Source organism: Poecilia mexicana, unplaced genomic scaffold (genome assembly GCF_051168715.1).
Source record: "Poecilia mexicana isolate PSO_F unplaced genomic scaffold, ASM5116871v1 scaffold_5, whole genome shotgun sequence".
Classification (NCBI taxonomy): Eukaryota; Metazoa; Chordata; class Actinopteri; order Cyprinodontiformes; family Poeciliidae; genus Poecilia; species Poecilia mexicana.
In genome coordinates, this window is record NW_028263374.1 from 22,918,708 (window position 1) to 22,946,370 (window position 27,663).

Here is a 27,663-nt window from a genome sequence, read left to right on the forward strand (position 1 = left end):
GGAACAGTCAGCCACATGCTAAACAGACTGGGTAAAAAAATAAATAAAGGTAAAGATGTTGTACAGGGTGTTGGCTGGAGATAAGAAAAGTTAATAACCTGACAAACAGTACATATAGACTCAACAGGATGTTGGAGGTGAGGGGAGATTGCTTGGAGGAAGGCATTCCTGTCTTAGCTTGATCTTATTTGAAAATTCCCACAGCAGTAAGAAGCGCAGGAGCTGTAGACTTTCCCACCTGTATTGCCATGTCAGTCATAAATCCCAGACTAAGCTCCTGCAGCTCTGAGCTGTCACCAAGGGAAGAACAAGAGCTACTTCCTCCTGCACACAGCTACACAGATCAGATGCAGGACAGTTACAGCACAGCCTTATTCGTCTACATAAGATGGAAAGCAAATAAACACTACCAGTGCATCACCCATACCTTTATGTTTATAATTGTTTCATATTAACAGAAACTTTCACTTTTTCCATTTTATATAATTTATTTTCTTCTTAGGTGCTGGTATTTCATCTGGAATTTTTCAAGGTACTCATGCAATCTCAAGTTCAACCCCATTCAACTCAACCCAACAAGTGAGTAATTTACCTTAAGAAAGTTTATATTTAAAGAAGTTCCTGTGCTACTGAAGACATAATAGTCTTAGTAATAATTATTGACCTACTAATTGTTAACATTTACCCTTTTTTACAACCTGATGCAACCGATTAAAATTCTTGTTTCCATTGTCAGGAATTTTCTGCATATTCCAGCTACAGTCAGAGCCAGTACTCTCCCTATTATAATTCACATCACTACAACAGTCCCTACATAACCAGCAGCAACATCAGTCCTGCAGCAATTACAGCTCCTTTAGCCTATCAACACCCAGAGCACCCGGTTATGATGCCCAATCACAGCCCAGAGTCACATACAGGTAAAGAGTCATTTTCTTCTCAAGATCTAAGTCTTTGCCTCTTTTTGCTTTCTTGATTTATTCTTCTGTGAACTAGTTTTTCAGACCAACAACAAAAATAAGAACAAACATTGATATTACACTTGTCAGTGGTAAGATCCACCAATTGCTTCAGAAAAATGCAAAAGTAAAGACAAGCCAACTTGAAAACATAAAGGCACATCAAAAACATCCTTAATTTAGCCAAAAAGCACAGTTACTTAACATGAAACTCTGCAATAAAAGGTAACTGACTTTAAAAATGAATCATCTAATTAAACCAAAATCAGTCAAAACAAGAAAAACATGTTGATTTCAAGCAGGGTCAGAACTAATTCAAATGTTTCAGAGGCCATGCTGAACAGTTCAGCTCAGTGCACCGATGTGTTGTTTGATTGCAGGTTGGCACTGTGCAGGAGTGTATGCATGTTATTTTACTACAACAGTGTTGAATGTTGGTTATTCATTTAAATAGAGATAATAGTTTAATTGTTGTACTTAACTGAGTAATATCATCAGCACAGAGATGGTTAGAAGCACAAAATGTACTTAATTTTTTGTGTGAATTGTAAATTGCTCTTGAAAAATCAAAAAAGTCCTTGCCATATGAAATGGAATATAAATATAATTGCAGAATATCCTGATTTTGCTTGTGAAAAAGCAAGTAATTCATGTTAGTTTTGGGGAATTTTTTTCTCTGGGACTTTTACAACATTGTGTTGTAAAAGTATGTATGTTAATTGAACCATTATTCACGGACTAAGGAGGATTCATTTCTATGTATATTGTGTGGTGTTGCTCTAACATAATATACCAATAAAATACATTATAGTTTGTGGCTATATCATGACAGAAAATGCTCAGAAAATATTTTCTGGATAGGTCGTCATGTCACTCTATAGTCTTTTAAAAAATTGCTGGAAAAATCAATGCTTTCTGTCAGACAGCATTATAAAAAAACTAAGTTAGAATTGTAATACGTAAAAACAAATAATATTTATGTGGCTACTAATTAGATTCTAACCGTTAGAAAAAATATGGAATAAGTGTAAAAAGTCTTACAGATTTTAAGGTTATTTTCATTTAGCAGATTACAATCCACCACCCAGTCCGCCAACACCGGGTAAAGAAGAGGGAATCCCAGGACGGAGGGGATCCGACAGCAAGTTGAGAGGAAGAAAAAGAGTTATTGAACCCGCTCCCCCTCTTGACTCTGATATAGAGGTAAACACCCTCTCGTACAGCAAAACTATTGGCATTTCTCAAAAACAATATTTATCTTTCTCCCTTTCATGAACACATAAACTGTCATGCAGCTAACTTATCTGTCATTTCACTGCAGCGTGTGTTTATCTGGGATCTGGATGAAACCATCATCATTTTCCATTCGCTCCTCACTGGAACCTTCTCCTCACGGTTTGGCAAGGTAGGACTACCCTTCATTAGCATAAGAGCCATGCTCTGTGACAAATCCCAGCCCCACAGTAGGCGATTATAGCAAGCAGACAGTTTGTTTGCTTAGACTCTTCACGGTAAACACAGAGTTCAACTTTGCGAAATACTCCCTTTGTCTCTCTAGTCACCTGCTTATTTGAACAAAGGTTGAAGTCCATAACCTTCAGGTCTCATCTCTGAACATTTTCACACACTGGCCATGTTATGCCTTCTGCCCTCTTGTTTCTTTTCATAATGCAGCGGGGTTGTTTGGCTACCCTGACAGCCCGCGGCGTGATTGACAGCCAGCAGGACCTTTACATAAGAGACCGGCAGCTGACAAGGGGCGGACAGTGGTGCATTTCTTGTTTTTGGCAAAGGCGGCGTGTTTTGAATTCTCACGGTCCCCCTGCGGGTTGACACAAGGCTGATGGGAGTTTGAGAGCAGCGTTGCAGATCATTTAAGCTCCCTGGCAGGCCTTGTGTGCCGATGTTTCTTTTCCTTTTCTGCTCTGTCCCGGCAAGGGTCTGGAGAGGCAGAGTGAGGAAGAAGCAAAGTGCTAGTTGGGCCTTGCGGATGTGTTGAAATGTGACTCATGTGCCAAAAATTCCTCCCACCACACAAACACCCCACTGCTGGATCCAGGGGAGCTCGGTTGGACAGATTCTGACATCAAAACTCAGACATGCAGCGGAGGAATTAAATGAGTGACAGCAGAGAAAACAGTCCAGTTCTCTGAGGCTTCATAAAACCTTGTAAAACGATAATTAACACAAAATTCATTCTAATCTTACAGCAATCTCATGTTTAATTAATTTTGCTCAGTTTATACAGTTTCTGCTTATTCATGACTTCACTGACTGAATAAGTGTGAATAGATTTTGAGAACAAATGGTTGGTTTTCAAGGTAAAACTGGGACCTGTTCTTGGAAATACGTGGGAGGCAGGCTGAAAGATGCCTGTTTTCAGCAGTTTTTGTTGAGCCAAATGTTACTGGAGAACCTTTAATATCATCTCATCTATTATCTCATTCATCATACAACACCCCATCCTGTCCTCCACTATGTGAATCCAAGTCTCCCAGCTGTCTTTCATATCGGCAAACTACTTGCATAAGAGTTAAGGTGAGAAGTGAGGGGATTTTTGTATCTTTCCTTGTTTTAACATGAATTACTTGTGTTATCCTTTTTACTATGGACCTTTTATGTGTCTGGAGTAAATATATGACGATGACGATGATGATGATATATGAAAAGAAAAACAATTCTGACTTCGGGTAGCAGACCCTGTTTGAAGAATTAGATGATTACAGATTATGATTTTAATTCTCATCCGAACATTAAAAAACCTTTGTTAAACATTTGACCTCTTCCTCTTCTAAAACTTCCTCTGTCTCAATATTGATCCTGTTGAACTTTTTTTCACCCTCTTGTTCTATATTGCACTCATTTCTGAGGGGGACGTGTTGTAATTGCCCTATTTGTGTCATCCTTTACCCTACTTGTGGCTTGTAATTGTAAACCAGAAAAAAGCCCCGGCTTGTCACTCTAAATACTTTAATGAGATGCTTACCTTTGGCTGACACTTCTCCCTTCTGGCTTGTCCTGCTGCCAGGGCTGCCAGCAAAACAATGTGGCACACATAACTTAACACACCTGCTTTTGCAGTATAGAATTACAGCACATCCATGCAGAGAGATTCTGTATTATGATTTATATGTCTCTGTGGATAGGAGATTAATTGTTTGCTTATTAATCTAATAACTGAAGCTGGTGTTTTGTCACACCAGCCTTTTTATTCTTATCAGTCTGGAAACCAAACAAAATGAGGATGGTGGATGAGAGGGCAGATGTTCAAACATTTTTGAAGCTGTTTTATCATATGACAAAGTAAACTGATGTGACCTTAACTGCTCTACGTTATTAGATCCACTTTTTTATTGTTTTTACTTCCGATGATATAGCAGGGGATATAAGTGGCAAATCTGTCTACTTTCTCGGCAAATGTGAATTTGCACATCTTGTTTCATCTTCAGTTATCTGGCCACCTCTGAATTCATCCTTCAATTTTACAAGGCCGTCCTGTTTACTGTGCTGTGAAACAGCCCTACACTACAGCACTCAAACCAGCAAACTTCACTGTTGATATGGAAGTTTTGAAGTGCAGCACAATTCCTCCTCCAAAGTGGCTTTTCCAAATGTCCCGCAGCAAACTTTAATCAAGCTTCAACATGCTTTTTTTTTTTTCTCTTTTTTTGCAACAAACTCTTGTGCAGTTAACAGGTGTAAAGGTCACGGCAGTCAACTGAATTACTTATTGTTTCATCGGAAAGCTCGACCTGTTTTTCTAGGTCTTAGTCTCACTGAAAGTCGTTCTTGGCTCTTGAGCAACTCTTTTCATTATAGTTTGATGTCTGTAAGTAAGTCGTCATGTGAGGAGCACCTGTTCGTAGCTGGTTTATGGTGAATGGAAGTTTTTTAAATATTTGGCTTGTTGCCAAATAGTAACCACCAGACCTTTCAGAAGTTTATATCTAAAATATGTTGAGTGATAACCTGGTAAGAATCTTTGCTAACAACTGGGGCTTAACTAGTTTATGTTAATTGGCACTGATAGGGGCCAGGATTGCCGTCTCAATACCGAGAAATTCCAGCAATTTCCTCGTCTTTTCATGCCTTTCATTACTTTTTATTTTTGAGTGTTCAGCACTTACTCTCTTTGTCAATCCACTTTGTGATGCCTTTCTTAATTTATGGACTTATTCTATGTGTATATGACATGGATTGTTGCCGGCAGTTCTAATACCTCATTAGAAATATATAGCATTGATACAACAAGACACATCTAATGGTTATTTTTACCTCACTGTACATTTACATTTTGCCTTTGTCATTACATTAGAGTTGTACCTATTGTGGGCAAGACTAGAAAAATCCCTGTTTATGCCTGTAAAACATATTCCATTTTCAATTACATAGATTTTCATAGAAAAGTCAGAACTAACACCTTTTTCTTGTTTTGTAACTTTTAATCTGATGTTTACTTAGTAGATTAAAACTCTTTAATGGACAGAGAAAGCGTTCCAGCAGAGACGAGAGAAAACAAACTGTCTGTCTGCTAGACAAAACTCAGGCGGAAAATCAACAGTAATGAAAAGGTTTGGCAGACAGTATGACTGACAATAAAATATTCTCACTTCTCTCCCCCTGAAACCTGTTTGTCAGTGTAGTTGATGAGCAGGAAGTTAATAGAAAGACAGGCAGCTGCACTGACATGATGGCGGGAGTAATGCTGTGTGCTAATTCAGTTTAACCGAACGTTTATTTACATATCTTAGACAAACAATCTCACAGTCAAGTTATGATTTTTTTTCGCCTTATTTACATAATTTAAAAATTTGTAAACTGCTTATTTGAAATCCTTATTTTGTTATTATCTTTGTAAAGAAGGTCAAAGCATGTTTGTAGTTTCCGAATCCCAATTTTTTTTTTTTTTCTTTACAAAGCATATCACAAGACATAAATACATAAATAAAGCTCACCATGAGACATTTCTTTTAGGCAACATATGCTATGTATTGTGACACAAAAAGTATCATTTTGGTTTAAGAAAGAGATTTCTGTCTTCCCAATGAGATTATGCTAAGATTTATAGAAGGATTATATATCAGGAGTATTAATTTCCCCCCTTTTGTCTGTTGAACAGGACTCATCAAAGGCAGTGTCTCTGGGTTTGTGGATGGAAGAAATGATCTTCAATCTAGCTGACTCAAGACTCTTTTTCAATGACCTGGAGGTGAGTTCTAAAATTTAAGCAAATCAGAAACAGATGAAGAACAAGCCTAAACTGAGAAAGTTGCAGATTTTTTTTTTTCTCATCCAAAGTCAACTAAGCAGCAATCGCCCGGCCTTCTTGAGTCAAAAATCTTTCTGATCCACCCTCAAATTAGGTTCAGTGTACTGTAGATCTCACAGTTTTTTAACTGTCAAAAATCTTCCAGTGCGCTAGAAAAAAGCCACAAATACACCTAATAAATCTACTTAAAGTTCAACTAATTTAATATAGGCAACTAGGCATTAACACAGCTTCTAAAAGCAATGACTCAAGCGAAATAAAAAACTGTGTTTTAGGACATGCTAAAGACTCAACACTACATGTTTTTTTCATCACATTCCTCTTCCTTGTTCTGACAAAAGGGAAAAGATTAAAGAGGGACTCAGACAAAGGGAACAAGAACACTTTGCGTCATAATTACAGGTGTGTGTCTGGGCATCCAAGGAGGAAAATTAGTCAAACGAGGAGAAGCAATGTGGAGGAGTGAAAGGAGCCAACAAAGCCATTTCCAAACCCAGTTTTCATTCCTTCTTTTGTAGTTGGAGCTGAGTAAATCTCCTGAGCAGTACTTTGGAGCTGGCTAGCAGCTCCTGCTGTCAAGTGAGGCAATTATCCAATTATATACTTACTTGTGTCAACAGTGCCGCAGGTGTCACATGTGTATAGTTCACTGTTTGATAAAGAATGACAATAAAAATCTGAATTTCTGTTATGAATTAGAAATTGGTAAAATATCTTCCCCAAAGTATTCAGAAACTTTAAATATTGTATAATTTTGACATCTCATGTACTTTATTGTATTCTATTTAAAATTTGATTTAATAGACTAGATCAGAGTAGCTCATAGTTTTTCACAAATACAATTTTGAAAAGTGCAACATTATTCAGGCTACATCAACGTCTACTAAAAAGGTGTGTATTTATTTGTGACTAGAAATTATAGAAGACAAACAAAAAAAAAAAAAACTAACTATAATGATTATAGTAATCCTGAAAAACAAAGACAAGTCTTAAGCCCAAAACAATAAAACTTTTCTTTTGTTTGTTTTACAATAGTAGCTACAGCTACTATTGTCCTTTTAATCAAGAACTAAGATTTTTTTTTTTTTCTCTAAGTCTTAGTTCATATTCAGAACTGAAGTGCTCATTTACGTTTAATGGTCACCAGTCACTTTTCTGATAAAGCCACCTGAGTGAGATATGGCGACTAGCCAGTGAGAACCAAGACCTGCAATAATGTAAGGAGGATGAGGTAGTGTCTCTGTCTGGGTGACTGAAATGTGATAGGAGAGCCTTTCTGTCCTGGGTCACTTCATAACAATTACAACCTATTCATGGATTCTGTATATTGTGTAGCTTTCAGAAAAATCAAGGTATGCAGAGTTTCACAAAGTGAAAGATAGATGGTTTTGTGATCTTTTAAGTTGGACTCTGGACAGAATCATAAACATTCTTTTTTTGCAGACGTTTGCTCTCATTTGCCTTTGTTATATGATATTCGTTGTGCAGTGCTTGTTTTGTTTTTTTTTCTCATAGTGATGAAGGCAGTTTTGCTAAAAATGGAAAGTAATGGACTGGTTTTAACACAGACACTGATTGGTTGTACTATGGATTTTAATGTCTGTTTAAATGGTTGTGCTTAGTTTCCTTCAGATTACTACAAAGATATACCATCATTTTGCCACGATAACGTTTGTTTAACTTTGACGTGTCACACTGTGAAATGGATCTCCTGACATGTCTGCTCTCGTTGTTATTTCCCAGGAATGTGACCAGGTTCATATTGATGATGTGGCATCAGATGACAATGGACAGGACCTGAGGTAAAATTTCTTTTGTGTTCCTGAAGAGATTCGATGTGGGACACAGCCAGTTTCTTTGTGGCATGTGAACCAGATTTCCCCTCTAAATTTTAATACACCAGGTGAAAAAACAACAAAGGAGATGAAGCGAGGAATAGGTGTGTAAGAGATATGAAATATGAGATAAGAAATATGTTTATTCAAATTTGCAAGCTTGTCCGTGACTTTTTTGTTGTACTTCCTTAGCAGTAAAGTATGTCACATGATTATCCAACGCTTTAAAATCTCATCAAAATATCTCTTACTTTAAACAACGTAAACATGTGTAAATACTTCAGGGCACTTTTGTGAATAATTTGAAAAAAAAGACTAAGCAAAATAATTCAATTTATTTATATGGCGCCAATTCACAACAAATGTCGACTTGAGGTGCTGTACATAAAAAGTTATTTCAGTTTAATCACACATACAAAAACAATGAGATTTTTTTTTTATTGATTAAATAAGGCCATTTTTTTATTTCATGATTTTAATACTTAGTGCATATAATATTTTTTTCTGACAAACTTTCATTGATGGTCTCGTTTCAGTTTTAAAGGTAACCTCTTGACCCTGACAGATGTTCGGTTACTTTATAAAGTATACTTCCTTAAAATTGATGAATGACAAAGGGACTCACCTTAACAAACTGATAAAAGTGAAACAAGTGGAATTGTGTGAACTAAAAAAAATATATATATATATATATATATATGTATTTTTTTTTGTTTGTTTGTTTGTTTTTTTGATGATCTGATGGTTTCCTTTATTGAAAATCTGCAGCACTTACAACTTTGGGTCAGATGGCTTCCAGAGCCCGGCAGGAGCAGGATCTTTGTGCCTGGGGTCAGGAGTCCACGGAGGGGTGGACTGGATGAGGAAACTGGCCTTCCGATACCGCAGAGTCAAGGAGATCTACAACACTTACAAAAATAATGTTGGAGGTCCGTCATGCTCTCATTTTGTTTGATACCTTTGTGAGCATGTATTTGCACCTGTTGTAGTTATTTAAATTACCTTCAAAAATACCTGGTGTTTGATTTTCCAACATGCTAAAAAAGGAAAGATCAACACAATTTAATATATTAAGTAAGATTTGCAGACCCACTATGAAAAGAAGATTACTAATAACATGAACTGTGTAATTAGATTCACTGTGGTCATTATAGTAGAGCTTAAAAGTAACCCTTGGATATTTCTGGAAACAATGCAGAGCAGAAAAATACTTGACGTGATTTAAATTTTTTCAGAAGGCTTAGCAATGTACCTTTTTATCAAAAACATTTGTTGCTTGAGTCTTTTTCTAACATTTTACATTGACAATTCAATTTTAAGTGCCTAGAAGGAAAATTACATATATATATATCTATATATATATATAGATATCTATATATATAGATATCTATATATATAGATATAGATATATATAGATATATATATATATATCTATATATATGTGGAGATGTGTTTCAAGCTGTACTGGACGTGTTTTTCAGGTCTGCTGGGCAGTCCCAAGCGAGAGGAATGGTTACAGCTGAGGAGAGAGATGGAAGTCCTCACCGACCTGTGGCTGACTCAAGCACTAAAAGCCCTGGCTCTAATCAACTCCAGGTTAGCCTTTCCTGCTCCACCAATGGAGGATGTTTTTGATTTTATAAATCTTACAATATGAAAGGAATCACTGCTAAATGTGACATTTTATAATATTGCCACCATTCTTTCCCCAGACCTAACTGTGTGAATGTGTTGGTGACCACCACCCAGCTTATCCCTGCTCTCTCCAAGGTGTTACTCTACGGTCTTGGCTCAGCCTTCCCAATAGAGAACATTTACAGTGCAACAAAGACAGGTGAGGAAAACCTTTGGGGGCAGAACAATGTCCTAAGGCAGTGATTCCCAACATGGGGGGAGGCAGCATCCCTAAGTGGGGTCCTGGAAAGCTCTGGGAGTGCCTGCGCTTCGATGCCAAAAAGACTGTTAGCATATTAAAATTTGCAGCACACTGAGATGACATAGATATCTGGTTATAATGGTTGAGAGCACAGAGCAAATAGTGAATCATAGTGAATGACAGATAGTGCATCCTGAGTCAAACACTGCAGAAAGGAAAGTTAAAAGTTATAAAATTATGTCACGTAAGCAACTTTTTGCATTAATTTGTAACATGATCTGGGAGGAAATTAGGCCTTGTTTTATTGCGTTTACACAGAACCTGCTTCTCAAAGGAAGCGTAGTTCTGAAGACATAAAAAATTATCCTGAAGCATATTTCTCCTAAGAGCCCCACTCCATCCCCCAGCACCCTCAGGAAAAGAGACTGGGAACCACTGCCCTAAGACAAGACAGATGTGTTGATGTAACACCGTCTATATTTTAAGTCTAAATTTGTTTCTTTTTTGTTTTGGTTTATCCAAAGATTCAGTTTTGTTATTTGATACATATATGTATGTTCCCTCTTTAAAGGAAAGGAGAGCTGCTTTGAGCGTGTATCTCAGAGGTTTGGTCGCAGAGCGGTCTACGTGGTAATAGGAGATGGAGCCGAAGAGGAGACCGTAGCCAAAAAGGTATATATAATCCAGTCTGTTGTTTTATGGCTGACTGCTGAAAAATGGTCCTCATAAAATCTGGTACACTATGAGAATCTCTATTTGAAAAGCTGTTGTGACTGATTCTTATATTAACACTAAGATGTCAGAATGTTATAAGGAATTGATATCAGACAGACAGCATGTTTCCAACTGGTCCAAAGGCCTACCCTACCTATATTATATATTTAACAACTACTCTGCATTTGCAGAAGTATCACTTACTACTAAGAGACATCTGCTATATTTTTACATACTAATAATCTGTTTTGTTTGTGTAAATAGAAGAACATGCCGTTCTGGAGGGTGTCTTGTCGGGCAGATCTGGAGGCTTTGAGCCATGCACTGGAGATGGACTACCTCTAGAGGGCAGCAGCTACCAACCTCTGTGCTCTTTAATTTCTGAGTGCATTTGTGAACCAGCCTGTTGGGACTAATGTGGAGTCAATATTGCTGAGCACCGCAGCAGAGACATTAACATCAGGCGTGTGGAAGAGTAAAGAGTTTGAAGCATAGTGCATAAAAGGACGCAGACATGAAGTCAAAAGGGCTTCAATCAAACTGTGTGGAAGAAAAAAAGGGACCAAAGCTTAACTAATCCCAGGGAACCATGGTTAGTACTGCAAGTATTAAACAAAATATGAAAAGCAACTTTTTTTGTTCTTTTTTTTGACTTCATCTCAAGTTCTTGGATTTGTGTCCCAATTGTTGCACTGAATGCAAATTCTGACTTTCTGTTTCATGAACTCAATGTTAGAATCAACACAGATGAAATGTTTAGATTCTTCAAGCTTTTACTGCTATGTGGAGAAATCATTCCTCTGGACAATACTATTTTTAGACCAAGAAAACTTTATGCAATACACAACTGCTTACTTCCACTAAAATTGATGTTAATTCATGTCATGTCATGTTAAATCATAGTTTTTCTTATATTTAGACATGGTCTGTGATTTGTCACCAGAATGATGGTTATTTATTATGGGTTTAAATTTACAACACAGTAAGTTAGTATGACAGTTTGTGCGTGTGTGTAAACAAAATCATTTATTAAGGCTACAGCTATGTTCTTGTAAAAACGTCTTGTAAGATGTTGCCATGCAGATGCTGTGTTTTAGACTGGTGCTTGAAAACTTACATTTGATTTTGGGTTGTAAATTGATTTCCTTTCTGCTTTAATTTCCCATTAACCTGTAGATAAACTGTTATGGCTATGGTTGTGCATGTGCTGATTACAAAGCCTGCGAGCTTAGTCATGGTTTGTATATAATGCCTTATTGTCCATTTCTTCTGACAGTTTAAGTAGAAATGATTAAAAAAAATAAATTAATTGCATTTTGGGGGATCATAGAGTTGGAATTTCATCTTTTTTTCACAAAACTGCTCTATAAAGGGATAAACAAAACAATAAGGGTATAGAAAAATAATCGATGATGGTGTAAATTACATTTTTTATTAAATTTATGCAAAGTAGAGATGCATTAATCACAGCTTTGTTCTAGTTTTCATAGTTCTGACTGACAACTGAACAACTCAGTCTATTCCAATTACGTTCAAAGCACAATATGTTTAACGCCATTCAAAATACAAGTACATCTGAGAAAAATACAATATTGAATAAAAGTGCAATATCTCATGCCAGTCATCTCAGAAAGTGAAGTTCATATTACATAGAATCATCTTGTACTTTTGATGATTATGACTTCCTGATCAAATTTCACTGTCTCAGAAAATTAGAATACTGTGAAAACGGACATTATTGGAAAAGTGTGGCATCACACCCTAATCAACTAATTAAAGTCCCTTAAAGTCTAACTTTGGGCAAATACACCATCATGGGGAGGACTGCTGACCAGATGGATGTCCAGAAGACAGACGGTCATTGGCAACCTTCAAAAGGACGGTAAACCACCAAAGGTAATTTCTGAAGACACTGATTGCTCACAGTGTTCTGTATCTATGCATTTTAGCATTCATATTTAAACATCCGGTTTTAATTTGTCTGATGCAATATTCTAATATTCTAAGATGCAGCATTTTGGGTCTTCTGTACTTGTAATCACTAAAATAGTACAAAAAATAATTGAAGCTTGAGATATTTTATTCTATTTGTAAAATGGCTGTTTCATGTTCTGAGATGACTGGCATGAAAAATTCCACTTTTACTAGATGTATTTGTATATACAGTTAAAATAAGATATTTGCATGCTCTGTGTAAAATCGAGTATTTTTCAAATGAAAAAATATTTATCAAAGTTATTCAAAATTAAAATTAAAGTTATTTCAAAATCCAAAATAAAATTAATGTGTTTGAGAGATGAACATGGTGCAAAAACATGGAAACAAACTTAGCAAAATAAATAAATAAATATCACTCATGAATCTGGCATTTTGTTATTTTACAGTAATTCTGAGAAAAACCAGAAATGGTGATGAAAAAGTTACATATTTTCTGTAATACATGTAAATGTGTGGTTTCAGCGTTTAATTTCTAATACAATTAAACATGTTCATATTTAAATGTTCCTACACAACACAAAATGGCTCCTGAGATTTTTCTTTCTCTCTATTAAATCTGCAAAAGTAATTTCCTCTATGCCACTGTGTTCAAATAAAGCCCAATTGAATAGAGGATAATTGTATCTCTTACTTGATGGATAGTTCCCAAATAGTTTAACAGTCCTTTCCTCCGCAATCAAAATGCTAACATGTAGCAAATAAAAATGTTTTTTTATTAAATCACAAATATAAACGATTACAGAAGTCCTCTCAGCAGGAGTTGTACAGAAACTCTGATTTGGTGTAATACATTGATAAATCAATCATTTATCATTTTTGTAACTGAGCCATGTTATTTAACACTCCTTTCTCCTATAAATAGTCATTGTAAATGCCGCCCTGCGTGTGACTGATGGGAATTGCTGTGACGAGGATGTGACTGTTTTTTTCAAAATAATAATTATGAAATTCAGATTTTTAACTATAACGTGTTTCATTACCAGATGGGTTGCATAAAAAGTATTACTAAATAACATTCAGGATTTTATAGATTTGTATGATATCCTGCTTTGGTTTAAAGTTTTCTAGCAGACTGGAAACATTTTAACATTCTGCATTTTAAATGTCAGCATTATTCTTTTTTATAACAAGAAAAAACTTTTATGACAATGTTCTAGAAAGGTTAGCAATCGGTATCAAGATGGTAAAGGTCACAACAGCAAATGTTTATTGTTGCAATGCAGATTACAAGCATTACTGACCTTGTACCTTATGACCAGTTTAGTCATTTAGGAAATGTCTCCCTCTTTAGGGCAAAAAATGAGTTACAACAGGATAACTACCAGTACTGTTTTAGTGTATGGTTTTCAGAATAAATACAATACATGTCCCATATATTTCATAAAATTTCTTTATTCAAATGCATCAAATGTTACAAAAATCTCACTTCAAAGTTGTAAGTCTAAAATAATTTTTCACACATCATTATTAACATTCCACAAATATATAAATAGCAAAAAATAAAATAAAATAAATAGTCAAATAAATAATATTTACATCATATTCATTCCCTATAATACACAAACAAGAGGGAAGTTTTGCACAAGTTAAATACTGTTTACAGAGATCATCTTGAAGCTTCTGATTGTGATGTTTGTGTCTGAAAGCGACAGACTGGCTTGCAGCATCTTTACACCTGCCATGCTCGGGTTTAAGGTTATGGACTGGGTTGCTTTTCCTCCTGGACGAAGTGAGGGCATCCTGCAAAAATACAAGAAACACTGTATTAAATACATGGCTTGCAAAAGTTTAAAACCAGAAGATTATAATGCTTGGATGTTTTATTTTTGGCATATTGTTCTCTATGACTTCTTTCAGACATTAGTCACACCCACATTCCTTCAGAATTGACACACAATTCTGTAATGTAGTTATCAGTGACACTCCTTTGTGCGACATTCTCTCTTTTGTTAAAATTATAATGTACTGCCAAGCATGTGAGGTTAAGCATTCACCATATGACCAAGTCATTACAATAACAAAACCAGAATCCTACCTGAATTGCTCTTTGCCACCAATTAGCCCGGCCCCAGCCACAGTCAATAATCCACTGACTGGGTGAGAAAACGGGTTGGTGAAAGTCACGGAGGCAGTGAGCTCTTTGTTTGACACAATGGAATTTTCCTCTGTGACCTGCATGAAAATAAACCGTAGGTAAACCCAGAAAATTCACCAAAAATGTACCCTGCAACTTCAGGGTTTTGAAAAGCCAAAGTGTTTGATGGGAACATTATAAGTACCTGGATAGTGAGGCCTGAGGTGGCGATGTTGAACTCCTCGGAGGCAAGCACCCGTTCACTGGTGGCCATGTCCTCCAGGACAACTGCCAGGTTGATGAGGTCATCTCCCACAACGTGTTCATACTGCGTTGGAAGGATATGCTCCTCGATGACTTTAACTGGAAACAGGGAGAAGCCAAAGAAATTATGAGGGAGAGCAAAAATAACCAGCAAATGTATCCACGATAGATTAGAAATGTGGTTTGCATTATGTGGAACAACATGCAGCGATAATCAGATTTTGATACTGTTCACAAGGGAAATATGAAGCAAATTTAGAGCTTTACGATGAGCTGTGAAGTGGAGCTTTTCTTCAGTAAAAAACTACTTTAATCTTTTTTTTTTCCTTTAATTTTATTTTTACAACTTTGACTATGAAACTTAAATATTAATAGAATGTACAATTTTAGGGGCCAATAGACACATTTTTCTTTTTGTGACAACAAAATGTGTAGATGGGACCAGCAGACTATTTACCTTCCATTGGTGCCAGCTGTATGACACCGTGTTTTTCCCAGAAGGTTTCGGAGGGGCTGTGGTTGTACTCTTTTGCCTGAGCATTCAAATGCACTTTCATCATCTTTGGTATTTTCTGCTTGTTCATAATTTTCACCAGGCAGACGATTGGTTCCCCAGCAACAGGATGTTTAGCCAGTGTCAAGAAGACAATCACTCCCTTGGATGCAGTAGCTAAAAAAATGAAGAAAACCAGTGTGAATTGAGATGTTGTCCTCACAGAATTAACTTTAAGCTCTAATGAAATCTCTAGAATTACAATGTACCTCTGCGCAGTGTTGAGTCATTTGATATTGTGGAGCTTTGTGACGAAAGTGTTGACGTAGGACCTGTTTTGTAAAAGAGTGCAATAAAGAGGTAGATTAGAATCATTCTGTTTCACAAGATTAGCTTTGGTGGAAATGCACTTGTATGTTTTGTTTGGGATTCCTACTTTTTATCCATTTGTAGTCTCCTGTGATGTTCTGCACTCTAGGATAACCGATGGCTTTAGTGCAGATTAGGGATCCGATTCTCTCTGTGTCTTTGCTGAAGCCGACCACCTGGTCATGACTTGACAAGATGATTGTATGCACATCAGCGTTCACTGCAGCATAGACAAATGGGATGTCATAAATCAGGTCTGTACGCTGATTCCTGATCCCTTTGACTGGAGCTGGTCCACAGCAAAACACTCCTACACAGGGAAGATAAATAAGAAAAGTTCAAGTAAAAGTTCAAAAAGCCTTAACACAGAAAAAAATAAAAAAATAAAATAAATACAAAGCAAAACTTCTCACACACCTCCACTCCTCTCCTGTGGGGTTGGATCAAGAACCTGCCAGCCATCCATCTCTGGCCCAAGATCACTGCGCCTCATCCAGCACTCCACCCACACATGAAAGTTCCTATTCAAAAAGTCCAACAATATGGTGGTTAATTAAAAAAATCTAGAATGATAAGCAAGGATTCCTACTCATATCCAGATGTTGATCACAACTGACCATATGCTGTCATTGCTGCGGTTCAGCTTCTGTCCTGTTTCGCTGTAGTACTCTTCAATCACCAGGTTGGCGTTGGTGTCGTGAGCGGAGTTGTAGTTTGTGACGACACGGGAAGGAATGCCGAGAACTCTCATGACTGAAAGATGTAATAAAAACATAAACGTTTACAGACAGGCAAAAATATTTAACATTCTTGTCCAAAGACAGCATATGTGAAGGTCCTTTTTTTTAATCAACTGGGTATAATTACCTGTGCACATGACTGCTGCAAACACCCAGCACTGTCCATACTTGACTGGGCTGTAACCAGACTTGACCCACAGTCTCAAGATGTCCCCACTTCCTGTCCACTTTGAGGGACTGACACCCTGTTTGAAGTCGTCAGTCCAATTCCCTTTAAGCACACCGCGATCATCCTCAGAGTTAATCTAAAGTCAAAACACAAGACAATTTTTATTGCCAGCCCCTGAAAGTGATGAGAAAATGTGGAAACGACATGCAGAATGTTCTAAGTTAATGACTACCCTGAGAGAAAGCCATAATTACAGTGTGCTGTGTCTTATGACGCTTTTGAGCTGAGATCTTGCCAAGACATGTGACTCTTTACAAGAAGCACAATGTCTCAGTTCTGCACACACCTGATTTTATTATGCAAATTATGCCCTCAGAGGTGTGGGAAGGAACACTGTTTGGATGGGATTTGTTCCTGTTTTATACTTTTTGGCATGGTGAGGTCTGTTTACACTCACCATGGCAGAAACAACGCGGCTGATGTAGACAGGGTTGGATCTGTTCATGTTGTCCTTCTTTCTGTTTTGTTGATGCTGGGGGCTGACTTTGAGCAGATCCAGACAAGCTTCCAAAACCCCAGGCTCATACTGTGCAGAGAAGTGGTGGGGAGGGGGAAAGCATTAAAAAATTATACTTTTTAGGCTCCTGAATGTTGCAGCTTGTTAACACAAGCTCTAGTGAAAGGCATTCCAGTTCTGAGTTAGCCCAAAATCTGTTATAAATATGTTCTGTTAGGTGGAAATAGCTTTCATACCAGATCAAAGGACCAGGGTCTTGAGACAAGGTTGTTCGGGGTCCCCATAAAGAGCAATCCAGAGTCACTCAGGACATATTCCTCCCTCTGGTCCTCAAATGGAATATAAACGGCATCCTCTGAAAAACAGAAAACTTTTCATTAGAGCACTGCAATATCTAATAGTTCAGCTGGAAGGGTAAGTCTGGCCCTATCTGACTTCTGGTGCTGAGCATTTGTCCAAATGATAATAAAGTAACATGTAAGTTTTGAAAAGTGTAACTGGGCAGAATACTAACTAAATGTTGCACCAAAATGTATGTGTTGTGGAAATAAGTTGTATGTAACATTAGAAAAACAAGCAAGTAACTGCAGTTATGTATATTAACATTTTGAAAAGTTATTGGTATTCATATTTTTATCAGGGGAATGAGTCAGAATACTAAATGATTGCGATGTGTTTAACAAAGGATACATCTCTATACTTAATAGATTGGATAAACATTATATCTGGACAGACTAAAAGTCAATTTGGTTTATTAAGGCATATTTTTTATTAAGAATAAATATGAGTAAGCTTTTAAGACTCATAATGATCTGTGCTTGTCTTTGAAATTACTAATTTTATTCATTTCAAAAAGCTAATATATATTTTTAATTAGAACTCTGATTCAATAATAAAATAAAAGTTAATGGCTGATTGGAAACCACCTTCAAAGACTTATTCCGAAAGACATATCTATAAAAAAAAATTGCAAGTTCTGTTTTGACTGACCTTCTCCAACTGCAACATCAACACCAGAAAAATATTTAGTCTTTTACAAAAAGAAAAGACTAAACCGAAATAAACTCTGAACACAGCAATTCTTTTGACCTCTACTCACCAGAGCACCAAGGGTTGCAGAGCAGGATGAAATCTCCCACCACAAAACTCTTCTGGCCATCTTGAGTGAACACATACAGCTGAAATTTGTAGCATCCCACCGGGGCAGAAGCAGGAGAGGAGACGGTGACGGAGAGTTCCTGGAGGTTCAGGGTGCTTGGGTTGATGTAGGCATTCCAGCGGGTGGATGGGTGCTTTTCGGAGAAAGTGACTGGCATCACTGCGTAAAGACGACCTGAGGAAGAAAAGGTAAAAAATAATAATAAATAAAAGCACTGAAAGATTTTTTTTTTTTTATGTTTTTACCAACTTGTTGCAAAAGCAGATTTGTGCCAATCACTCACAGTCTATAATATAAGTCTAGTAATACCTAGTGTAACTTTAATCCTCAGAGAATCCGTCTGCGGGTTGAAGGGTCGACCCTTTAGCTTGACGCTGATATTAAATGGGGCCCCTCTTCGCACCACCAGTTCTTTAGAGTTTCTGAAGCCATTCGTCCTGTGTCGCTGCTGATTTTCAGCCAGTTCCAGGTTGACCTGCTGAATGCCAAAGACTGCAACAAAAACCACAGAAGTCAGTTAATAACCACCATAAATGCAGATTGAAAACATAATTAAAAGAGAAATAAAGTGACAGCTTTTTTTCCCAGACGAATCTCACCTTCCATGTGTCTGTTTGTCTGTCTCGAAACAATGCAATGTGCTGCTGCAGAGGCTTCCTCCCATTATATAGAGCTTAGCTCCTCCCTTGGCCAGAAATTTATTGGATACATTAAGAGAGGGAGCTGGTTTTCCCTGATTGTTGCTAAGGCTTTTAGGTCATGCAGTACCAAAAACAAGCCACAACATGACACTCCCCTTCACGCAGTTGTGTGCCATTTTCACAGTTTCACTTTGCAAAATACACAGACTCACCCATCTGACAAAAGAACATTGAGGTATGTAAGTAGTTTGGCTCGTGTGAAATGTTTCCGAATGTTACAGTACACCGAGACCTAAGGTGAAGGAGTTTGTGTTAACTGAGGAGCACCAAACACCTTTAATTTATTTGACTTTTTTTTTAGGTATGTAAAGTTTTCTTATGCATATTTACATACCTGATGACACCATAGGTATGCTATTTTTGAGAAGTATTTAACATATGGATGTAATTTTGCAGGATTGATGGCAATTTGTGAAACATACCAATACTTCCAAAAAAATGATTAAAACTGATAATTTCTATTATAGTTTATTACAGAATCCACTTTTGGTGCACCAATAAACTGCTTTGATCTGGATCTTAAAACATTAAACATATATAAACATAATATTTTAAATTAGGATTTTTTTCAATTATGTTTTTGTTTATAGACCTACTGTATGTTACCTAGTTTGAAAATTTAGAGAGACCAATTAAGCTGACAGTCATGTTCGTACACTGCGAGAGGAAGTGGGAGTACCCAGAGAGAACCCCTGTACACACAGAAAGAACATGCAAAGTCTAAGGAGAAAGACTTCAAACCCAGGACTTTTTTACGGCAAGGCAACAGTGCTACCAACTTTATTTAAATATTTGCTGCAAGATAACAATTCAGTATTGCAATGATTTGTAACATTATCTGTAGAGAATAAAGGGAGGGGTAAACTCTGTTAGCGTGTGAATTCCACCCAAACATGGAAAAAAAGGGAGACACACTGCAGACACCGACTATAAGCAAACGAATGTTGCCTAAATGAAATATATTAGCTAATAATACTATTAATAAAACACATTTTTGCTGATTAGTTTAGACAGACTGCTCTCAATAGACCCTTCCAATCAATAAGAATTTTTCTGAATTTCTTCTTCTAAGTGAAACAGCAGCGTTCTGCACAAATGTTCCACATTTTAGTGTCCTGGGATTTAAAGTCTCACATTGACTCCTTCTGCAAACTTTACACAGCTCTTTGTCAATGTCATGTATAATTTTGAGCTTGTGGGGATTAGAGAACAATTTAAATGTATTCAAACCTGCAAACTGAGTTCCAATTTTTAAAAATCTAAAGTGCAAGTTATTATGACCGTCAAGCCCATTTACTGTACGTTAGTGGTTATTTTTAGACGTCCATTGCAAACCGGATGTACATTACAAACATTGCAAAGTCAGTCATGCATAGTCAGTATTTTCTTAGCTCTTATGGCTTTATCAACACAATCCTTAAAGAGGAAACTGTCAAGTAAGGACATTGCTTAACACAAGCGTGGGAGTCTGATTATAGGTAATTGTTCAGTGACGCAGAGGCCTGCCTTCCACAAAAAACACAAAAAAATAAAACTGGTTTTACAAGTTTAATTCGTGAGATGCAGTTGGTATTGATAAGCACGCACATTGAGAGGGGTGGGATGCATTTTTGAACAGTGAGTGTCAACTCAAAGTTGTGCCATTCTCTCCATATCACATTATTGTGACATGAAACATGGTGTTACAGTTGACGGGCACATTGGATGTGAATTTGCCTCCAAATACGGAGCTACAGATGCCCGGATGTTTTAACTTAACGAATGTCTATTTGAAAGATGAAATAACATTGTAGAAAATTTTTTATTCTGATTAGATTGCAGACGAGATGCTAGACTTTTGTAGGCTAATTTGAAATCTACACGTATACTATTTTTTAATAACTGTTTCCAAACTTTGATCTCATTTTATGCTTATATTTGATTCTTAATTGAGTTTTCTTTTTTATATATATTTAAAGAGTAAAATGAGGGAAACTGTTTTTATTACTTGTGTTTTTTATTTTTATTTTGATCAATTTTAACTTTTACAGAAAGCAAATTTTCAATCAAAGTTCATTTGCAAAGCACATTTCAGGAACAAAGCTGTTCAAAGTGCTTTACATCAGAAAAAAACACAAAAATCAACGCTTGAAACATTACAATGCAAAGTGTAAGGGGGTCGGGAGGCTTAGTCTAGATTTAAAGGAACTCAGTGTTTTGGTTATTTTACAATTTTCTGGAAGTTTGTTCCAAATCTGTGGTGCATAGAAGCTGAATGCTGCTTCTCCTTGTTTGGCTCTGGTTCTGGAGACGCAAAGCAGACCAGAACCAGAACCAGTACCAGAACCAGAAGACCTGAGTGGTCTCAGTGTATCGTGCTGCTAAGCTGTTCAGTGACTCATAAACTAACAACAGTATTTTAAAGAGCTACAGGGAGTTAGTGTAATGTCATAAGTCATTGTAATGTCACAAGTATTTTTTATTGGTAACACTTTATTTGAAGGGGGGTGAATAAGACTGTCATGACACTGTCATAAACATGACATAACATCTGTCATGAACATCAATAAGTCTTCATGAATATTTTAACACTTTTAATACAAAGTTGACATTATTCAAAATGCCTTTGTTATGACAACTTGACATTAACCAAAAAATCATTACTGATGTAAACTTTTTATAAAAGTCTTACTGATTGCACTTTAAAAATGAGGTATCTTTATGTTATTAAAGGTAAAGTTTAAACAGTAATGATTTCTTGGTTAATGTCAAGTTGTCATATCAAAGACATTTTGAATAATGTCAACTTTGTATTAAAAGTGTCATAATTTACCGAATGACGAAGACTTATTCATGTTCATGACAGGTGTTATGTCATGTTTATGAAAGTGTCATGTGAGTCTTATTCAACCCCCTTCAGATAAAGTGTTACCTTTTTATTTTTATTTGAAAACCTCATAGATCTGATAGCACTGATAAAACTGCTAACATTTGATATATGCATTTCTAGGTCAAAAATATCAACCTAACTAAACTGACACAGGTGAGCAGAATAATCCTAATGGTAAAATTGTACATGCCGTCCCTTCCTTCAGATACATCTAACAAGTTCTGTGTCAAACACGAGGAACGGTACAATCTGACGCTCTGCTGATGTCAGTGGCGCTATTATTATTGGCAGCCAAACCGCAACAGCCCGTGACACAAATTTGATTGAGACAAGAAGTTCCAAATTCCTCTGATGACTTGGAAATGTTCCCTGTGTTCAATGAAAAGACACGTTTAACTGCTGACGCAATCTTCAATGTAGCAGCAAACGATCTTTGAATCAGTGATCAGGTTGTACAACGCTCAAGGAAATGCAGCAGTTTCCAGAATGTACTTGTTGTGTCCTACACAGCAACAAGCGTTTTCTTCCAAAAGAAGCATCCAAGTCACGCTAAAATCTCACAAACCTTTGCTGGGGAACGTGATGCTAAATGTTACACAGACTGCATTTGTACAGTACTTTATTAAGTCTGAGTGTTTTATACCACATTCAGCCATTCACCCATTTAATCAAACATCCACATATTGATGGCGGTTAGCTAAAGACAAAAGAACAAACTGAAAGTACTTGTTCATGATTTCAGAAGTTAAGTTAGGCACAGAAACAGAACTGAGAATCGCCAAATAAAAATATGTAAGGCAGTTTCATGGAAATGATGTCGATGAGATTATGAGCATTCTCGTTATTTTTCACTAAAACCCTTCAGGTGTCCATTAGGAAGATGAAGTGGGAGATGAATTCTTTTTTCACCCAATACATCAATTCCAAAAGTTCATCAATAAATCATATGGCACCTTTTCATAGACGAATGTCATGGATCCCTTAACAAAGGGGAGCCAAGTAAAATATACAGTAGTGTACAATACGAGAAAAACAATATTCATGAATGCCAATCATAGAAACCCAAGTCTAACATACAGCTTCTTGGAAAAAATGCCTCTAGGTGTGTTTTAATTGTATCCACTGAGCCCAAACCTATGAGGGAAATATGGAATGTACATTCTCCAGTCTGGGTGAAAAATCAGTCACCTCTAGTCCTGTAAAGGGTGTGTGAGACAGGATCTGATTCAATAACATACGACTATAGCAGCAAGTGTATATATGAAGCAGGCAAGTTGGTCAAAGCTTAAAGCCCTAAGGTTTAAGTAAAAAAAAAAAAAAAATTAAAGGAATCTACCTGCAATAGCTGAACTTTATAGCCACTCCTTTTTTGACTTAGTGAGTAGTCTAACAGCAGAGACAAGCCAGTCCCCTTCGTATTATATCAGCTAAACAGACCATAACAGTAGTTGAATCGAATGAGTTATATCAAGTTTGTTATGTCTAATATCAGACATGACAGTCTGGGACAATAAAGTGTTAGCTATGTCTGAGTTTAGCTGCAAGTAGTTGTTATTAGAAGAAAGTTTTAGGAAGATAATTACTGTTTGCACACACAATATTTGTACTTCTTTTCTTTTAAGCAATGATACTTTAAGGCTGGATACATGACAGAGTGGTTAGTGCAAGGCTGCAAAAGTAATTATCCAGGCTTTTAAAAGATAAATACAGAACAGGTTTTGCTGAAACAGGATGTTTTGTTTCACTCCTCATTAAATACTGTACAACCGTGACGCACCTTCAGGCACTACACAGAAATCTGTTCAGTACATGTGTTCCAATGCACGCCCATTTTTTGAATGCTGCCTGCAGGAGTTCACTGTTGTTGGGAACATTAAGCATAATGAGGGACTGTTTATGTCTGAAAATCATGAGAATCATGCAAAACGTGGGTTCTGGTGGTCAAATTGACATTTAAATATCCTTTTGGTCTATGCACAATATTCATATAAAATAACACTTCAAAATGTCCCAGGCTTCCTAAAGGCACTTAGATTAAAAACTTCTTTATTTCATGCGTGCTGATGGACCTGTGGGTTTTCTTAAGAGGCATCATTCATGGTGAATTGTTCCTTGAGTCAGAACTGTCCTGAGGAAGTAAACTAATACAAAATCAAACCACCACTTGGAGAGAACCTCCATCTTGACATATGAATAGGAGTTTGAATGTCCAAACAGACATTTTCTTTGCAAAAAAAAAAAAAGTAAGTAAAGTAAGTAAGTAAAAAGTTTCATTGAAAACTTTGTGTTGTCACTTTAGAGACATGAAATAAGCAACAGAAGATAGCTTGAAAATTTTTAGTTATAAATTAGGTGCATTTATATTTGACCAAAATATCCTAAATTGTCAGAAGCTGCTAAAATTGTGTTGCACAAATACATGCTTTGTGTGTTTTTATGGTCCTTAAAATGGCATTTAAACAACATCATTTTGGTTTTATCCCATTGAACATATTGTGTCTTTCATCAATTTAGTTTTTCACAGATTTTTAAAATAAACCCCATTTGTTCATTTTCCATAAATAAATGGGGTCATCCATTTGTGATTGAGTCAGGCTATTTAAGTTTCATTTAAGCAGGTTGTTGAATTTCAGTAAAATACACTGAACATTACAGAGTATTGTGTATGTGTAATACATTGGTTTTTACTCCTAAATCTTTTATCAAACATTTTATTCCTAAAATTCCTAAAATAAGCAAAGATCATAAATGAATATTTCTTTTTAATATTATTGAAATGTAAAAATTAAACAAATTCTGGACTTAGAGAAAACTTCCCCAAAAATATAATCATACAAAAACAGTGTGAATACAGTAAATGAGCGTAGTGCTTTGCAATCATGATCAAATTTCACATACATCACAAAATAAAATAAAAAGTGTTCATTAAATGTCATAGTACAGTATCATATCGAGAGTCCAAAATGCAACAATCAACAAAAAAAGTTTGATTATTAACAAAATATTTATACAATCATTAACAGAAAGACTAAACAAATCAGTACAGGGAAATGCTTAAAGCGTCATTTCTAAGATCCAGTAATCCTTGGCTTATTATAAACAAGGAAGTCTGAGATGTCATGCCACACATTGCTGTCGTGATAAAGATAATTCATGGAGGACTGAAGGGAGGGTTGAAGGGTGTGGGGGTAATACTCAAACAACCACAACACGATTCCCCACACCAGCGTGGCAAAGAGTGGGAACGGGTCTTGTTTGGGCGCAGGGATGAATCCTTTTTCGACAGCCAGTCGAGACAAGGCGAATAGGATTCTGGACAGCAGGTACATGTTGATCTGAGGTGATAAAGTAAAAAATTAAGAAACTGTCAATCGGCCCCAGGAAACAGAATCAGTAACTTTAAAGGATGGGGAAAGGAATAAGAGAACAAGTCAAAGTTTGGACTGTATCAGTACAATCATGAGTGAGCGGGGTGTGTCCCATTGGGTTCAGGACATAGGAAGTAGGTCTTTTAATCTGTACATATTCTAGTCAGATTGTCAAGACGTCCAAGATGCACAGAGATGCACTAATGGGCAGATCTTAAAATTGTATTGTAAGTATCATTAGAATTAGTAACTATGATTTTTTAGGACTTGTGTTTGTTAATAAGAAGACTCAATAAGTATTTTTTTTTCTCCCTCATAAAAAGAGTTAAATATATTTTTCCTCTATAAGTCTAAAGTTGCAACAATTTTTTTTGGGTATTTCTACATAGATTTTTAATTTTTGAATAAGTTTTATGGACCCAAACAGGTGAAGACAGAGCGGCAGCAATGGAAACTTTTATTAAGCAGTGTTTAACGTTTTTTTTTTGTTTGTTTGTTTCCCTCCCAGACACTCCTGCCCTACAAAGCACCACACTCTACCTGGCTGTTAATATTGTTGTTGTCTCCAAACACCAGCCATCCTCCAACACAGGCAGCAAGGAAGGAGTGGGACTGGAGACTCTTTCCTTGAATCTTCTGCTGTAAGGCTTGCAGTCCTTTGTATGTGAACACAAAGCAGGCCAGGTTCCTGGAGTGGGTGTATGTGGCTTTCAAAATGGCTCGAAGCTTGTCTTTTAAACTACAATGGGAATAAATTCAATGTGTTCACACCCAAAATAGACAACGTTGTAAGTAAATGAAGTAAATGTTCACATCAGCGACTGACCTGCCACTTCTAAACAGAAATGTCATGACCAGGGCATGTGGTGCTCTGATCTTTGCTCCATATCTAAAACAAACATGATTCACTCAGTTGAAACACACCTGATTTGAAGTAAAATGACAGTAACTACTACTGCAAACATAATTTATTATGGCTATCTTCGACTCAATATGGGATGCATAGATCGAAGATAAAACGAAGTTAGGACTGCAGCTATACTGCAGCTGTATAATTAGCGCGGCTAAGCTAGCCAGCTGCTTGTGTTTTACTCACACAGCTCCGTTCCTGAATCCCTTCACAACAGCCAAGGCGGCTTTGTATTTCTCCTGTTGTAAAAGGTTATTGATCGTGTACAGGACAGTTCTTATCAGGTCAGGACCTGCCATGACTTTCAATCGAACCAAGAGACGGAGAGGGGACACAAATAAAGGTTGCGACTCATGTGTCACACAGAAAATCGACCCCAGTCACGCCCAAACTACTGGTTCCTGAGTCGCTCCTTTCTGAACGACTTACTTTGTGTAATCTTTTAAATGAGCTCAAATAATGATGATTTTTTGTCGTTTAAATAAACTCAAATCAAATTGATTTCCTTGGCAAATTTTACATTCAATTTCAAATTAAGAAATGTTTCCCCATATATATATATATATATATATATATATATATATATATATATATATATATATATATATATATATATATCCTCCTGACTACCAGGAAAAAAAATATTGTCCAATCACCATTTTTTTTAAATCCCACATTCTTCGTAAGGTAATAAAAGGTTTTATGCACTTACTTTGTCTCGTCCCATAGAATGTGTTATTACTGATGAACACAATTTTTATGTATTAGAAAAAGATACGAACAAAAGTCCCACCCCTTCATATGTGGTATCATTGAAAAGCCCTAAATGTCCTCTCCAGATACCAAAAGGAATTAATTCAGTAGAATGCAGGGAGTGGGAGATATTCAAGTTTAGAAATGTCCTCTACAGAGGACAAAAATGAACTACTGGTAGTCAGGAGGATATATATATATATATATATATATATATATATATATATATATATATATATATATATATATATATATATATATATATATATATATATATATATGAAATCCATTAAATGCAAGCTATTCCTTGAGAATTAGTCTTTAGATGTTTAAACCCAAATTACATTTTCATCACTAGAAACTAATTTATTAGAAGATGTTCTCATACAATCTTTTCAGTATGTTGACATTCCTGTATTAACAATCAATTTTGTTTTGTTCCTATCCATGTAATATTCAAATCTTTTGAGAACCAGAACTTTGGGAATAGTTAAGCTGTGTGTAGGACATTGTAGGAGGAGCGAGAAGAGAGATGTTAACAAGACAGTAATGATCCCACTTTCAGCATTTTAATAATTTTACTCGTCAATTGTTTTCATTAATCAGTTCAGGTCAATAGCACATCC

At 36.3% G+C, this 27,663-nt stretch overlaps 3 protein-coding genes across 4 annotated transcripts in view; 1 reads left to right on the forward strand and 2 right to left on the reverse strand.

The window, feature by feature from the left end:
- Positions 1-11,977, forward strand: part of eya2 (EYA transcriptional coactivator and phosphatase 2) — a 29,529-nt gene extending 17,552 nt beyond the window's left edge. The window contains exons 5-15 of one of the 2 annotated variants that reach the window (XM_014996306.2): positions 503-579; positions 737-920; positions 2,026-2,162; positions 2,281-2,364; positions 6,079-6,168; positions 7,972-8,030; positions 8,832-8,992; positions 9,545-9,659; positions 9,776-9,897; positions 10,511-10,611; positions 10,918-11,977. In XM_014996306.2, the coding sequence (XP_014851792.2) occupies positions 503-579; positions 737-920; positions 2,026-2,162; positions 2,281-2,364; positions 6,079-6,168; positions 7,972-8,030; positions 8,832-8,992; positions 9,545-9,659; positions 9,776-9,897; positions 10,511-10,611; positions 10,918-10,998 (1,211 nt within the window). In that variant the 3' untranslated portion in view covers positions 10,999-11,977. The remainder of the gene's footprint in view (positions 1-502; positions 580-736; positions 921-2,025; positions 2,163-2,280; positions 2,365-6,078; positions 6,169-7,971; positions 8,031-8,831; positions 8,993-9,544; positions 9,660-9,775; positions 9,898-10,510; positions 10,612-10,917) is intronic. The other variant, XM_014996310.2, reaches the window with a different exon arrangement.
- A 2,046-nt stretch (positions 11,978-14,023) lies between these two features.
- Positions 14,024-19,125, reverse strand: tgm5l (transglutaminase 5, like). The gene is made up of 14 exons (XM_014996311.2): positions 19,036-19,125; positions 18,746-18,928; positions 18,377-18,610; positions 17,514-17,632; positions 17,218-17,346; positions 16,719-16,896; positions 16,469-16,604; positions 16,269-16,372; positions 15,919-16,161; positions 15,752-15,814; positions 15,447-15,659; positions 14,931-15,088; positions 14,687-14,823; positions 14,024-14,391 (listed from the first exon to the last, which is right to left on the reverse strand). The coding sequence occupies exons 1-14, from the start codon at positions 19,040-19,042 to the stop codon at positions 14,238-14,240; spliced, it is 2,058 nt and encodes a 685-aa protein (XP_014851797.2). The 5' UTR covers positions 19,043-19,125; the 3' UTR covers positions 14,024-14,237.
- A 5,576-nt stretch (positions 19,126-24,701) lies between these two features.
- Positions 24,702-26,653, reverse strand: pxmp4 (peroxisomal membrane protein 4). Its single transcript, XM_014996313.2, has 4 exons — positions 26,471-26,653; positions 26,201-26,263; positions 25,915-26,113; positions 24,702-25,341 (listed from the first exon to the last, which is right to left on the reverse strand). Exons 1-4 carry the CDS (start codon positions 26,581-26,583, stop codon positions 25,075-25,077), a joined length of 642 nt encoding a protein of 213 aa, XP_014851799.1. The 5' UTR covers positions 26,584-26,653; the 3' UTR covers positions 24,702-25,074.
- Positions 26,654-27,663: the final 1,010 nt, after the last annotated feature.